The sequence below is a fragment of the Furipterus horrens genome, unplaced genomic scaffold, assembly GCF_987537825.1.
Source record: "Furipterus horrens unplaced genomic scaffold, mFurHor1.1.pri manual_scaffold_3, whole genome shotgun sequence".
Classification (NCBI taxonomy): Eukaryota; Metazoa; Chordata; class Mammalia; order Chiroptera; family Furipteridae; genus Furipterus; species Furipterus horrens.
The window spans coordinates 158,719,666-158,736,237 of NW_028327173.1; the positions used below are offsets into that span (position 1 = coordinate 158,719,666).

Here is a 16,572-nt window from a genome sequence, read left to right on the forward strand (position 1 = left end):
TGTACCCAAAATTAGCAAATTAGTTTCAGTCATTCAATCCTCAGTTTCTCAAGCTGCTATATGATGATAAGAATTATCTCACTAACATGTTTCTTAAATTAAAATGAGGTAAAAGATGGTAATCCACTCTGTAAACATTTAAAATGCTCTGTAATGTAAGCTATGAGGATTTAATCTCTCCTGCTCTACCTATAGTACAAACAGTACAGCATCAGCTACTTTTGGTAGATGGATTGACTCTTGTAAGAGTTGGGACTGAAGAATATTCCCTGGCCAGCTCAATAAAACTTTCATGACCAATACTAGATCATAGAGTAGTTTTGTTATGAAAGCATCGTCTTGGTAACAGCATTCAGTGTTATGAAATCATTTTGCTTTTAATATTCTGTCTGGGTATATTGTACAGAATAAACCAACCTTGTGGAACACTAAGCCTTTCTACTACTGAGAAAGATGTGTTTATGTGATTAATATCCACCATAAAGCTACCTGCAGGAAAATGAGATAGCATTTTTTTTTTACTTCATACTGACCCAAAGAAGAAAAACAAAATTGAGTTCAGTACTTTTCAGTGTTTCAGTGGCAAAATGGTTATAACAAACTTCTTTTTGTAAATCAAATGACTTACTATATTACAGGGTCAAAAAGAAATATTTCTCAAAAACATCTTGATAAATTGGTGAGTTAGACTAAAAATGTAAAAATATTTTTCTCAACCTATTGAAAATAATGCTCTTTGCACAGTCAAATATATGTACATATACTCTCTCCAATGTCCACATTAGGACTTAAAGTTCTTATTTACCTGATTTCTGAAGCTGATACTGTCACTTGTAACTTAGGAACACCATGATATTGGCCCTTCTTTGTCTTTCCCAAAGGTGTAACCCAGACATGTTGAGCCTTCAAAAATTAAACCAGTGGCTAACCTTATTTACCTATGAGGATTGTAAGACAAATATTCAAGAAAAGAAAACCATTATTCTGACAAATTCAGACTTTTTTGTGTACAAGTGTTAGTTGCAGTCATGGTTTAGATGAAAATGTTCAAGAATAAAGTGAACTGGGCAGAGCCATTGGGGGTGGAGAAAAGGGGCAAGCAAAATTTGGTGAGGAAAACGGTTAAAGAAATTAAACAAAAATGATAATAAAAATGTGATATTATGAAAGACAAGGTAAACTGTTTTGAGAAAAGGAGAATATAACATTGTCAGGTATTGCAACATTTAAATAAAATGTGGAAAGAAATGAGCCCACTTGATTTGACAGTTAGGAGGTTATTGCTTAGTGAAGCAGTTGAGACAAAGTCTAATTTCATAGCACTCTTTAGTGAAGGGCATAGATTAATAGTTGTATAAAGTAGGGTTTATTTATTCACTAAAATATAGCACAGTCATTAAAACCAAGTTTTTTTTAAAGTTCATATAATTGAGCAATGCTCATGTTATAATGATAAATGAATGAAAGGATACAAATCTCTAAATAACACTGGAAGGAAATGTGCTAAAATGCCAATGTTGCAGCAATCTGATGGGGTTATAACTAATGAGTTGTTTTTGTTTTGTATTTATTTTTATACTAAAGTTGTAAACTTTTCTATATTATATTTGATAAAATTTATAATCAAAACATGCAAAAAAGGTTAAAGTTGGTGAGGAAACAGACTGCTGTGTTATGGAACTTGAATGAGAAAGGCAGAAGAGAACAGTCAACATCAGTGAGAAGGTTTTGTCATAAAAGATTTTATTTTTACTGTCTGATATGGATAGAGATTTTTAATTTTTTAATAAGAAAAAATTTGAACAAGTTCATAAATTGTTAGAAAAGAAACTAGTTGCAAGAGTCATGTTCCAAATTTATCAGATGGAGAATCAGTGATGTAGTAACATCCCTGAAGATAAAGGAGGAAGTGTAGTCAAGAGGACAGAAAGAGGGACATTTGGAAGAAGGGACAAGTTCTGTTCTAAATTCAACAAAGTAGTGGATGAGTCTTTGCAGAGAATGCTAAGCTTTTGATGTGGGAGTGCAAAACTGAGGGCATCATACCGCATTTCACTAACCTTCTCCATGGTTGTCAACAAGTACAAGAAATGCTCCTCCGCAAGATAAGAACCAAGATGCAAGTGCATGAGGTGAAGGAAGATGGTAAAGGCTTCCATAAGCTGCTGACGGAAATAAAAGAGGAATGTTTCAGGACCATGTCAGAGAAATTCCTCTTAAAGCTGACTATCTCATTTGATGTTGGCAAGCATAAACTTGTCACAATGAATGTGACTGCAACTTTCTCAGCATTCTGACATGGACGTAGTAGCAGATTCATCAGATGGTTGGATTGACTCTTGGTTGAAATTTTGCAGGAAAGAAGAAATGAAAAGGTGAGCATAGAGATGATTCTGTCAAGAGAAAACTAGAAGTGATTCACCCTGGCATCCAGATTTGTTAAGTGACACTATGACAGAGACAGAGACAAAGGATTTGAGTAGGAATATCATTTATTTCATAAGATTTTATTTATTTTCATAAGATTTTAAAGGGGCATTCTCAAATCCAAGATGTAGATTGTTGAAAATCAAGTGTAAAACAGTGGTGCACCGGAGCTTGTTTGTACCTGTTCAAAGGCAGTGATTTTCAGAAATACTTCAAGTTTGTGATTGAACACAGACATCCTTAAAAGTAGAAACAGTAAGAGTATTTACATCATGGAAGTTGGCAAATACTAAATGTCCAGGCATTTTTCTTTTGGAAGGATGATATAGCAGCACACCACTAAGTGTAAAGGTTTCTTGGGAGTCAAGAAGATGAAAGAACTTTCTTGGATAGAATATCTCCATGGGTGTTGAAAACATCATGAGTAGATTAAGGGTTGGAAAAGGAAAAAAAAAAAAAGACTCCATGAAGTGGGGGTCAATCATTCAATTTTGAAGAGAAGTCTTTAAGAAAATTATTTAGTGAGCTCCCTTAAGACAAAAATAGTAAGTACATTATTAGTAAAAGTGATGTTTACCTCACTCAACTTTTTCTTTGACACAACCAGTGTGGGCAAAACAAATATATGTGGGAATTTTTTGTTGTTGTTGTTCACTTGTTCATTACTACACATATATGTGATACTTCATGCTAGGCATTAGATATGTAGGTAGGAGAGGAACTGAAAGATGTTGACCTCTACTGTTTGGGGCTTATATTCTAGTAGAATAGTCATATAACCATGTGTAACAATGATCATAAATTACTCCCAAAATGTGATAACTTCAAGAGAGTTTGTACTCATAAATTTTCTTTGAGATTAATCAGAAAGCAAGTGTTCATTTCTCTTCAGGAGTTCATGAAAGCTTGACAGAAGGAACGGGCTTTTAGAGATGAATAGCACTTTCAATGTCCAAGAAGTCATAGAAAAACTGCCTCAGGCCTGGGAGGACATTTGAGTGAAGACAAAAAGTAAAGATAGAAAATAAGCTAAAAGAAGTCTGTGTAAGGTAACCTGACTACCTAGTATGGCAGATAGACTAAAAGATGGAAGTATAAGAGGACACTGTGTTACTGGGTTGTTATTAAATTACCCAGTAAAATATTTGGACTTCATCTTGAGGCACAAGGTATAATTTGATGAAATTTTTGACTTAGAAAGATCACTCTGTGGAGTATATATTACAGAGGGGAATATCGAATGTGTATCAGACAGAGTTCAGTTATAGCAATAGAAACTATCCTAGCAACTTAAAATAGAAAATAGCTTGGCTCAGAAAATTAGATGCTTACAATATCATCTGAAGGACTGGAGGAGGATTCTTCTGTAATAATTCTTAAAATATCACAGTGAAACTGATTTGCAAGAGAGGCTATGAGCTTTCTTACAGTCAGAAAGAAGAATCAGAAGGCGACTTCTATTTCCAATGCAACTGTTATTTTATAACCACAAAACTAGTGACCAGGGAGTGAGAAGTGAGTATTTCCAAGACTTGACTTAGCAGCAAAAGTAAACCAAGAAACAGAACATGGGTCTCCATCTCACGTGTATTTTCCAAAGGTAGCACTGCACATGCATCTAATAGGCAGAAGCTAAGACAACTGCAGAAACTGATCTGCAAAGGAGTTTGAGAAACATAGCATTTAGTTTTCTAACCTCAAAACTACAGGAAACCACTCTGAGGAAAGCAGAATTGAGTAAACCAGTTCCTGGTATTGAACACAGAAGGACTAGATGGAAATTAGTGAGAAGGCCATTGCACTAGCCCTGGTAAGACAGTGACACTGCAGCTAGACATTGGTTTAGAGAAAATGGAATGATGTGGTAAAGGAGGAAATGAATGTGGAAAACATTTTGGAAGAGATTGTTTCTTTATGACTTGCCAAGTAATTAGTTCTGGGCAGAGGCAGATCTAGTTTTGGTGCTTCCTAAACCTTATACAATTTGATGAGACTCTCTTTAATAAGAAGTATACAAAATTGTCAATAGAAAATTTGATATAAAATTAATATTTATTTCTAATTAAAATAAATCACGATGAATTATACATTATTGTGACACATTACACAAATATTACAAAATCCAGAAAAACAACATAATATTTTCATTAATTAATTGTCTGACACACCTCTGTAAGAGTTTTTTCTACAGTTTTTTACTACAGATGGATCATTTCTTCATATGACAAAAATTATGAATTAGCATTTTTATCAAAAGATAATTCACTTTTGTCTAGCACACTTGATCAAACTTCTATAAGTTGATACTTTAGAAAAGTTTCATTTTCTTTCATAATTCATTGATAATGCAACATACTTTTTAGTAATTCATCAAACTTGAGAAAACATTTATTATGTTTTTTCATGTGTGATGTCAAAGCAAAAATTGCACCAAAAAAAGTTAAACAGTCAAGGAAGACTTTATTTAGGGCTATTGCAACAGGGGAGAAAGGCCAGCCTGAGCTCCACTCCACTGAAACAAGGGCTGAATAAGATAGAGGAAAAGTATCTGAGGATATATTAGGGGGAAGGTTGATCAATGGGCTTGTCCAGCATATTGAATTTAGTTTGTAAATGTCTTTTTCTGTGATTGGGCCATCTGTGTTTGCTAATTGATGCCCATCAAAATTAGTTTTCTACCCTCCCCACAGAGACTGAGAGACAGGTGTGCTATCTCTTTAATAATTACATTTCAGAAGAATGGTTCTCAAGTAGCACTTGAGAAATAACCCCTTTAGTAGTTTACAAAACTGGTAAGAAGAAACATTTTAAAAGATTTACATCCCAAAGGGGCAGAGAATAAACTTACAATTATTAGCTTTCTAAAGAAAATGCTCTCAAAATAAAAAAAGGAAGTCAGAATCAAGAGTCAAGAAGAAGCCTGTCTAAAGTTTAGTCAAACTGAGGGGAACATTAAGCTATCTTGGTCAGTGAATAGTAACATCTCAGTTCCTTTCAAGTTTGCCTATGAAGTGACTTTTTATGTGTTCTTTGAATTCATGACATTTATTAATGTAATAATCTATTTCTCATTGATAGCATCATTGTAGTAGAATTTTGTAATGTTATGGTATCTCTGTTGATATCAGTATTAATCTAAAAATCAACAAGAATATGATCAAAATTAATTAAATCATCAAAAATTATTAAAACAGCCTCTGCATTACTTCTACGTGAAATGTGTCTTTTCTTCTTCTTTAATGATTATTTCTGGTATGATACAGAAAAGAGTTTTTACAATATGCCAGTCCAGGTCAGAATAATCTTCACCCTTTTCATGCAACTGTTACAAAAACCTCAGATCATGTGAACACATGGCCAGGGCTCCTCCCAGGAAAGCTGGAGCAAGTGGGAGCCCCTAAAGCGTAAGCATCATTAGCTCAGCTTAAATCTGCCCTGTTGTTAGCGTGAGATGCTGAAAAAGAAAGGAATAGAAGAGAAAAGTTGAGGGTGGTGCAGAGGTTTTATACCCCTTCTTTGTAAGAGCTGTTCCTTCCACAATTTCTAGAATTCTACGGAGAATTACTACGAATACACTTGTGGGGTAGAACAGCTTCCCCCCTACTCAAAGTCTCTCCTCTGCCCAGGGGCCAAAATTGGCCCACCAACTGATTTTATATCGCCCATGAGCTAAGACTGATTTTTGATTTTTAAATTGCTAAAACAATCAAAATAAGGCTATTATTTTTAATATATAAATTGTAAGAAATTCAAATCTGTGTTCATAAACAAAATTTTATTGGAAAAACAAGCCCGTTTGTTTATATATTATCTATGGGAGATACTATGCTACGACAGAGTTTAACGGTTGTGACAAAGACCACAAAGCTGCAAATATTTATTATCTGTCTCTTTTTAAACATTTTGCTATCCCCTGGCCTAGTTATTCTTATCAACTAATTACCTAAAGTTTTGGTAACCGATAATACTTAGTTTCTGATACTGTGGTATGAATGCCCCTGAGGGGACACATTCTTTAATCACTCAGTCTTTTATTCTTCAAATCACACCATGCAGGCAGCAGGCCCCCTCTGCTTTTGCAAAGGCAATCTCTCTCTAGTTAAATAGAAATACAAAAGATAAAATTAAATTTCAAACTGTCCCGCTGTTTAAAGGGTCTCTATGAAAATTCAATCAGCAGCACATTTTTAATTTCACATTATTTGATATTGTTTGAGATTTCATGACAACTATGGCAGTTTTCTCCAATTTTCTATTTTCCTTAATGTAAATTTTACAGCCAGTTATGGAGGACCTGGTAGGAAGCAAATGTGCGATCTGTATCAGTCAGGATTCTGTTCGGCTGCATGAAACAGAAACTCAAACTTAACTAAATAAGATTTTCCCCATGTAACCTAAGTACAGATGTAATAAGGAATCCATGGCTATTATAGCTGCTCAGGACTGTAATTTTTTGAAAGGGTGGGCAGACATGGCTAAGGTAGAGCTTCTTGCTCTGCCATTCTTACCATTTATATAGCTTTTCATTTCGTAGCCACAGGATGGCTGTTTTCCGTCTAAGATCTACTCTGAGTTTAAGGTGGTAAAAAGGAGAAAAAGACAAAGAGCAAATGGAAAAAAGCCCAACACAGAATTATGTAGCAAACAATAATACAGCAAACACTGAGTGCCAAGCACTATTTTAGAATCTTTCCAAATAGTAATTCATTGATAATATGCTGAGTCCATCCCATGGACTCAACCTAAACCATGTACATGGAAAAGAAGTCTGGGAAGGAGGGCATTTCATAATGGATAGACTTGACTCATGGGGTTTCATTAGTAAGAAAAGTGGAAGAATGGATATCAGACAGACAACCAGAACAATCGGTGCCAGTGTATATAACAGGGCCAGTGACATGGGCCACAGCATGGTTTGACTAGAGTCACGTCTGCTGTCTTGATGATTTCTACCAATCACAGAGGTCAGATAAAGAGGTCAGAGATATGACATGAATAGATTTTCTTTTCCAAACTGATGATTATAATAGCTCTTTCATTTTTTAATTTTATTTTGATGGAGAACCACTGTTCCACATGCATGGGGGAATGGACAGTTAATAAAGGACAGTATAGATCACATCCTCCTCTGAGAAGGTATGATGGAAATGGAAAAGAAAAATATGAAATACTCAACTCATCTGTATTTATCAGTAGCTTTATTGGAGAGTCTAATTGGCTAAACAAGCGACAAAGTTTGAAAAACAAGGTTCATTTCTTAGATTCCTTCATTGCCCCTCTAAGGATTATCACAGAGGCAATATTCAAATTTTGTTCACTGATGTGTAAACCTGATGGAGGCAGTTTTTTTAGAAAACTGAAGTTTTAATTTAGGAGCAATTCATCAACTCAATTAATATTCCTCTCACTTCATGAAGATCAGTGACTTCAAGGGATAAGAATTATACACCCCATAAATCCACCTTGTATGTGTAAATCCACTTTTGCCAGTATCTTCAAAGTGCAATTTGATATATACAGAATATTGATGTAGGCAGAGACATTTACTGTCCTTGACTTCTACCCCCTACATATATTTTTTCTTTACTTTGTATTAGTAATATGAGACTCAAACTATTGAAACTGTCTATCTATAAAGTTTGTGTGTGACTGACATTTTTACTTTGTTCAGTTGACTTAATCCACAAACTCTATCCTTACATTTATTAGCAAAACTTCTTATTCTTATTATATGCAAATCCCTCTATGAAGAGGTCAGTCTTACACTGATACAGTATCAGAGGGAGCATCAGTATTTAATTTTGCCTGATATTTTATACATTTTTAGCACTGAATTGTAAACATAAGTTAAAGGCAATAAATCCTTTTAGATTATGAAGTCTGCACTTGTTACCAAAATGAAAATACTTTTTAAAATTGTTTTTGAAAAACAACAGCTGTTCCCACTTCCATAAGTGGGAGAAATATTTTTAAAAACTATAACTTATTTCTGGGGTTGTGGGCTGGTGTGCAGGAGTAGAGAAATGGTTATATTTTCTCTTCTTGATTCATATTGCCATGAATCAGAACAGTGGCAATTCAGTTGCCTGAACTCTTTCTACAGTACATAATTCTCTGGATACCCTCTCATTCATTACAGAGAGGCAGTGTGATTTATTGGAAAGAATGTGAGTTTGGTGTCAAAGAGACTTTAGTTTGAATCACTGCTATGTCACATACCAGCTCTATGATATTGGACAAGTCATTGATATTTCTGAACCTTGCTTTCTATGAAATGGGGACAATAACTGATACAATTGTTGTAAGAACTACATTTAGAATAACCACTTGTTTTCATTTTCCTATTTTATGTTTTCTTTGTACAGAGGGAAAAGTTCATAAAACTACTAGACCAGTTGCATAACTCTTTAAGGATTGATCTGTCAAAATATAGGGTATGTACAAAATTATTGTGTTTGGCTCAGATAATTTCTGGTCATATTGTAAAAAAATAAAATAAAACTATTCATTATGTAATGGAAAAGTAAAAATTCTGAGTATGAGATCTCATTTCCTGTCACACTACTATGGTCCACTAAATAAGCAAGCATATGTCCCATGTTCAGGTACCTTGCCCCACGTATGTGTATGTGTAGCTTAATTTCATAATTCTTTAATAACCATCAGATTGAGTGGCTCTCAGGGAATTAATGAAGTAGACATGTGGACCAGTCCTCATCTTGAAAGCTCACCCCTTATTGCTGAGATGTCTTGCTGATAGTTCCCCAGACTTTGAGATTCCTATGGGGACTGGCTCATTAATGCACTCCTAGATCAGGAGCTGCTTTCTTAAAGTTGTTCAGAGTTCATTGTCAACAATTCCACACTTCACTTCCAGGTAAAACACACACAAATATATTAATGCATGTCTGTGTGCAAATACACACATATAGTTTTAGTTACAAATTTTATTTACCAAAAAATCTATAGTAATAACAATTGCATTTTTTATTTAACAGTTTCCCCTGAACATCTTTGTATATTTGCACACATGTATTTCTCCCGTATTCATTTTTTAGTCTTTTATTGATGATATCTTAATTGCATATTTCTGGAAATTTTAATACCAAATTTTGTCAAACTCATCTTTTACATTTAACTGGGGCCAACACTAGGAAGAAGAGGACTGGTATGCCAGGCAATAAACAAATATTTGAGGGCAAAAGGGCCTGGAGTTCACTTCTTTGCCAACGTTTAGACATCCCAATTCTGCTCCAGTTCATGTACAGCTAAAAATTACCTGTGATTTTCCAGACGGCCCTTTAAGAAGCCAATCTGGAAACATCTACATTTTTATATGACATATCTCACCAAATCACACTAACAGAAACTTTTTGTTAAAATCCACAGTACTTCAGGGAGAGACTATGCAGTACAGCTTTCTTTTTTGTTGTTGTTGTTTTTCACTTTATAATTTGTGATTGAAAGTAAATGTAACACATATAAAGCTTCCCAAAGTATTTTTGAAAAAATTACCCATCTTGAGAAAATTATAAAAAGTATTTCAACTATATGCTGTCTCCCCCTATTATTGGCAAAATTATTTTATAAAAAATAACTTAATAACATTGCATTAATATTGTTTTTATAAGTTTTATTGCATTGTGGGAATAAATAGAAGAATATAGGTTTCTAAGATTAAGAGAATATTTTCAAATTTTTACTTTCTGTAATGTTTCATGATAAAAATATTATAATACTGTAGGGATATTTTTAAATTTTTGCACAGCTTACTTCCCATATTTGTTCACAGAAAGCTAGCTTTTAGTTTATTTTTCTACCAGAGTCCTAATGCTGATAACTTACCCATTTTCTATTTCCTAATTGACCAGGAAAACTTTCCTGCCAGCAATGCTGAAAGACTACAAGACCTGAAATCAACTGTGGACCTGCTAACGAGTATCACTTTTTTTAGGATGAAGGTAACTTATTTTATTTCTGTCACTAACTTAGTGTGATATAGCACATTTATGTCTGGTAAATATTGATTTTATCTTTCTTTCTTTTTAATTGAACTATAATTGACTTACAGTATTATAACAGTTTCAGGTGGACAATTTAGTGTTTTGATATTTATATACATTACAAAGTGATCACCATGATAAGACTAATTTTCTTCTGTCACCATACAATATTGTTGATCATATTCTTTACACTGTTTATTACTTCCCTGTGATCATTTATTTTATATTTAGAAGTTTGTACTCTTTAAACTGCTTTATCCATTTCCCCCATTTCCCCACACCTGTCTCTCTGGGAACCACCAGTTGGTTCTCTGTATCTATGAGCCTGCTCCTGTTTTGTTTTGGTTGTTCATTTGTTTTGTTTTTAGATTTCACACATAAGTGAAATCATATGGTGTATGTCTTTCTCTGTCTTATTTTACTTAGCATAATAGCGTCAAGGTCCATCTATGTTTTTGAAAATGGCAAGATTTTATTCTTTTTATGGCTGAGTAATACTTCAGAGTGTGTGTGTGTGTGTGTGTGTGTGTGTGTGACATCTTCTTTATTCATCTCTCCATGGAAACATAGGTTGCTTCAATATCTTGGCTATTGTAAACAATGCTGTAATGAACATAGAGGTAAATATTTTTTATCACATTTATGGGTTTTTTTCTTCAGATAAATACCCAGAAGTGAGATTGCTAGGTCATATAGTAGTTCTATTTTTAATGTTATTAAGGAACCTCCATACTATTTTTCATAATAACTGCACCAGTTTACATTTCTACCAACAGTATATAAAGATTCCCTTTCTTCACATACTCACCAGTACGTGTTATTTTTTGTCTTTTCGAGCATCTTTTCATGTGCATCATGGTCATCTGAATGTCTTCATTGGAAAACTGTCTATTCAGGTCCTCTCCCTATTTTTTAATTAGATTGTTTATTTTTTGATATTAAGTTGTATGAGTTTTTATATATTTTAAATATTAACACCATATCAGATAAACCTTTTGCAAATATTTTCTCATTTAGTAAGTTGCTTTTTTGTTTTTGTTTTGTTGATGGTTTTTCTTTTTTTGTTCAAAAACTTTTTAGATTTTACCCATCTCCTTTTAAAAAAAAATTATTTATTTTTAGAGAGAGGGGAAGGGAGGGACAAAGAGAGAGAGAGAAACATCAAGGTGTGGTTATCTCTCATGTGCCCCCAACTAGAGACCTGGCGTGCAACCCAGGCTTGTGCCCTGATTGGGAATCGAACTGGGCACACTTTGGTTCACAGGCCAGCACTCAATCCACTGAGCCACACCAGCCAGAGCAAATTTTACCTATCTCTTGATCAGTGCTGTGCAGCCTCAGCAATTAATCTGTGGTGCCTTTGTCTGAGTTCAATGACTCTTCCAATATAAGATGTGTTGAAATGGAATTATCCTAGACACAAGATACTCTGATACTTTTGGCTCAAATTTAGTTTTAAATTAAATCCATTTTAAACAAAGCTCTCTAGTAAGTGGACATGGCAGTTACCAAAAAAAAGAAAAAGAAAATCCCTAAGAGTGTTAAATGGAAATGGATTTTACTTCTTATTTTAGTTTTAACTCAGATCTATCTTACTGACTTTTTCTTGGCAAGAAAATAGCTGACTCTCTAAGTTTACCCCAACTGTGGTCACTTTCATTTTCACTACTGGCCATGTCTACGTAAGGATATATTTGATTGCTTAAACTATTAATACACAGTATTTAACAATTATCTACCCAACTATGCAGGCATTTCTTTTTAGATATATCTCCTCTGCTCTAATAGTAAGTTCTCTGCAATCATAATTTGGCTAGGAGTACAATTCCTGTAAAATTTTCATAAATTTACATAGCAGGCATTGGGCTGAAATTTTTTGCTCTTAGAAACTTTGATGATGTTTATTCAGAAAATATTTGCATAGAAAATAGAAATAATATTCTCTTTTTGGTTGTCCATAATTTTTTCACTAGAAGCACTAAAAATGGTAATTTATGGTATGAGAGGCACAAAAGAAAACTATATATATATATATATATATATATATATATATCAATAATCATTTAGATTCTTTGAAGTTCAATTAAAATTCATTTGGTTTAAAATCAATTACATTAGATGACTGGAATAAACAGAACATATATCAGTTCTGATCTTCTGACAGCAGCTGCTAAACAGTGTGTAGAGAATAATGGTGAGAACCAACTTTATTATTTTTATTGTATTTTTTCCATTACCATTTATCCCCTTTAAACACCCCTCTCCCCACAATCACCACACTGTTGTCCATGTCCATGAGCCCTTTTTCCTTTTTTTGCTTAATCTTTCTGCCCCCTAACCTCCCCCACCTGTCCCCCTTAGCTGTCATCTGCTCTCCATCTATGAGTCTGTCTCTATTTTGCCTGTTAGTTCAGTTTGTTCATTAGATTCCAGACATGAGTGAAATCATATGGTATTTGTCTTTCTCTGATTGGCTTATTTCACTTCACATAATATACTCCAGGTCCATCCATGCTGTAGCAAAGGGTAAAATTTTCTTTTTTATAGCCAAGTAGTATTCCATTGCATGATTGTTTTATCCACTCATCTACTGATGGACACTTGTTTGGTCTGCTTTCATATCTTGGTGACTGTAAATAACACTTCAATAAACAAAGAGGTGCTTATGTCCTTTTGAATTAGTGTTTTGGATCTATTCGGTTATATTCCCAGAGGTGGGATCACTAGGTTGAAAGATAATTCCATTTTTAATTTTTTGAGGTATCTCCACACTGCTTTCACAGTGACTGCACCAGTCTGCATTCCCACCAACAGTGCAAAAGAGTTCCCCTTTCTCCACATTCTCGCCAGCACGTGTTTTTGATTCATTAATGATACTCATTCTGACCAGTGTGAGATGATATCTCATTGTGGTTTTAATTTGCATTCCTCTGATGATTAATGGTGTTGAGCACTTTTTCATATGCCTGTTGCCCATCTCGTATGTCATCTTTGGAGAAGTGTCTATTCAGGTCCTTGACCCATTTTTTAATTAGATTGTTTGTTTTTTTGGTGTTGAGTTTTATAAGTTCTTTATGACTTTTGGATATTAATCCCTTAGCAGCTGTATTAGTAAATATGTGGGTTGCCTTTTATTTTGTTGGTGGTTTCCTTTGCTGTGCAAAACCTTTTTAGTTTGATATACATAGTCCCATCTGTTTATTTTTCTTTGTTTCCCTTGCCTGAGGATATATATCAGATAAAATATTTCTATGAGCAATGTCCCAGATTTTACTGCCTATGTTTTCTTTTAGGATTTTTATGGTTTCAGGTCTAACCTTTAAGTATTTACTCCATTTTGAATTTATTCTTGTGTGTAGCATAACAATGTGGTCTAGCTTCATTGTTTTGCATGTATCTTTCCAATTTTCCCAACACTATTCATTGAATAAACAGAAATCCATTGCATTTTTATATACCAATAATGAACTATCAGAAAGGGAAATTAAGAAAACAATCCCATTCACAATTGCTTTAAAAAGAATAAAATACCTAGGAATAAATCTAACCAAGGTTGTAAAAAACCTGTACTCAGAAAATTATAAGACACTGAAGAAAGAAATTGAAGAAGATACTAGTAAGTGGAAGCACATACTATGTTCATGGATAGGAAGAATTAATGTCATTCAAATGTCCATGCTACCTAAGGCATTTATAGATTCAATGCAATTCTTGTCAATATAAAAATGGCATATTTCACAAAACTAGAACAAATATTTCAAAAATTTATATGGACTCACAAAAGGCCCCACATAGCAACAGCAATCCTGAGAAAGAAGAACAAATTTGGAGGAATCACACTACCTAATATCAAACTATACTATAAGGCCATATTAATCAAAACAGTGTGTTACTAGCATAGAAACAGACACATAGATCAATGGAAAAGAATAGCGAGCCCAGAAATAAACCCACATCTTTATAGTCAATTAATATTTGTCAGAGGAAGCAAGCACATACAGAGAGCTAAAGATATATATTTTAGTGTAAACACAAACATTCACTTTCCTTGGGTAAATATCGAAGAGTGAGGTTCCTGGATCATTTCGTAAATGTATGTTTAAATTTACAAGAAATGGCAAATTGTTTTTCAAAGCCATCGTATAGTTCTGCATTCCCAGCAGCAATGTATGAGAATTCCACTTCTAGTTGCACTGAATTTGCTGGTGAAGCTCTTGACTCTTGGTATTTTCATGGTTTTGATTTTTTTTTCTTTCTTTTTTAGCCATTCTAATAGTACTGAAGTATCTTATTGTGGTCTTAATTTTCTCAGTTAATATTGTTGATCATTCTTTTTTGGTCTGATGAATCATGAGTTTATTTTATAAACATTCTGTCAAATATTTTGCCCAGTTTTCATTACACTTGTTTTCTTATTCTTAAGTACTAAGAATTCTTTATATACTCTAGATTCAAGTCTGTTATCAGGTACTTTTGCTAATATTTTCTCCCTGTCTGGTCTTTGCCTTTTTATTTTCTAACAGCAAAACTTTTTAGTTTTGATGAAGCCTACTTTATCATTTTTCTAGTTATTGTCCATATTTATTTGGGTCTATTTCTGGACTCTGCATACTGTCAGCAGTCTGTACTTTCACTATTACCATACTGTCTTGATTACTGTAGCCTTATAGCAAACCTTTAAATCAGATAGCAAGAGTCCTCTACCACTTTTTCTTCTTTTTCAGAATTGTTTAGGTAATAATAGTTCTTGTTGGAATTTTTATTCAGCTTGTAATAAATCTGTAGATCAACCTGGAGAAAACTGGAATTTTAACAATATTAGATTGTCATATTCACCCTTATTTTTTGAACTGTCTTCAATCAGACTTTTATCCCATCACTTTACCAAGGGATCTTGTCAAAATCACCAATGACCATTATTTTGGTAAATTTATTGGTCAATTTTGATCCTCATTCTACAGTGTTCAGTATCATTTAATATATTTCATCAATTCTTCCTCCAGGAAACTCTTTATTTTCTAGATGTCTTATTGCTTAGTTTTCCTCCTGTCTCATTGACTGCTGTTTTATGGTTTTCACTGCTTTTTTCCTGTTTTCACTGTTTCATTCTTCCTCATTCGCCTGATGTCATAGGACTAGAATTATTCAGGCATCTCTACTACTCTAGATTCATTTTTTCAAATGTCTGCTTGATTTCCACTTGCTTCTCAATCTTAAGCTGTCTGAAACTGAGTTCCTGATCTGCCAAGCACAGTTTTACCCACCTAGGTCGAGGCCACCTCCACTGTACCAGTTACTCAGGATAAAACCATGGGCTCCTGATTCCTCTCTTTCTCTCATATAAGTCATACAGTGTCAGCAAATGTTGCTCTTCCTTCCAGAATTAACCCAAGCATGACTTCTTATAACAGCCAGCTCCTGGCTTACCACTATAGGCTGAGTACTGTCACCTCTTGACTGGATGATGGCACTCTTCACATTACAGGTCTTCTTCCTTTTTCCATAGCCCACCTTAAGACAGCATAAGGGAACTTTTTAAAAGATAAGTAAGGTAATTTTGCTCTTCTATGCAAACAGTCCAATTTCTTCCCACCTTGCTCAAATTTAAGGTTCTTCCAATAGTACATGTGTGGGTTTTTGCTGGTTCCATCCTCTTCTCTGAGTTCAGGTACTGTTGTTGTCTTCTATATTAATTCTATTCCATTGAAATACCTTCTATTCCCTCTTCTTTGTTTTATTTTTATTTTCAACATGCATCATCATGTAACATATTTTACTGATTCTTTTTTCATCTACTAGAATTTAGCTCCACAGAGAAAAGAAATTTTGTTTTTGTTGTTCATTGCAGTGTAACCATTATCTGGCATATAATAAGTGATAAATATTTGTTGAAAGATTGAATGAAATAAATGAATGATTGCATAATGTTATTGGTCACTTTAATTGTTACTATTTTAATATTTACAACTATGAACATTTTTACTGAATAGTCACATTAGAAAATAAAAGTGGATACTTACACATTTAAAACATTCTTAAGTCCACATTTTTCTGAACATAGAAAAATCAACTAAAAGCATTTATTGAAACTGGTTGAATTGTTTAAACTGGGTTGCTATATTCTATTTTTCAAGTTAAGAAA

General features: G+C 33.8%; 1 protein-coding gene across 1 annotated transcript in view; it reads left to right on the plus strand.

Annotated features, from left to right (window-relative positions):
- UNC13C (unc-13 homolog C) overlaps positions 1-16,572 on the plus strand; it is a 496,691-nt gene that overhangs the window by 262,430 nt on the left and 217,689 nt on the right. The window contains exons 14-15 of the mRNA XM_090270625.1: positions 8,793-8,861; positions 10,299-10,388. Coding sequence (XP_090126751.1) covers positions 8,793-8,861; positions 10,299-10,388 — 159 coding nt within the window. The remainder of the gene's footprint in view (positions 1-8,792; positions 8,862-10,298; positions 10,389-16,572) is intronic.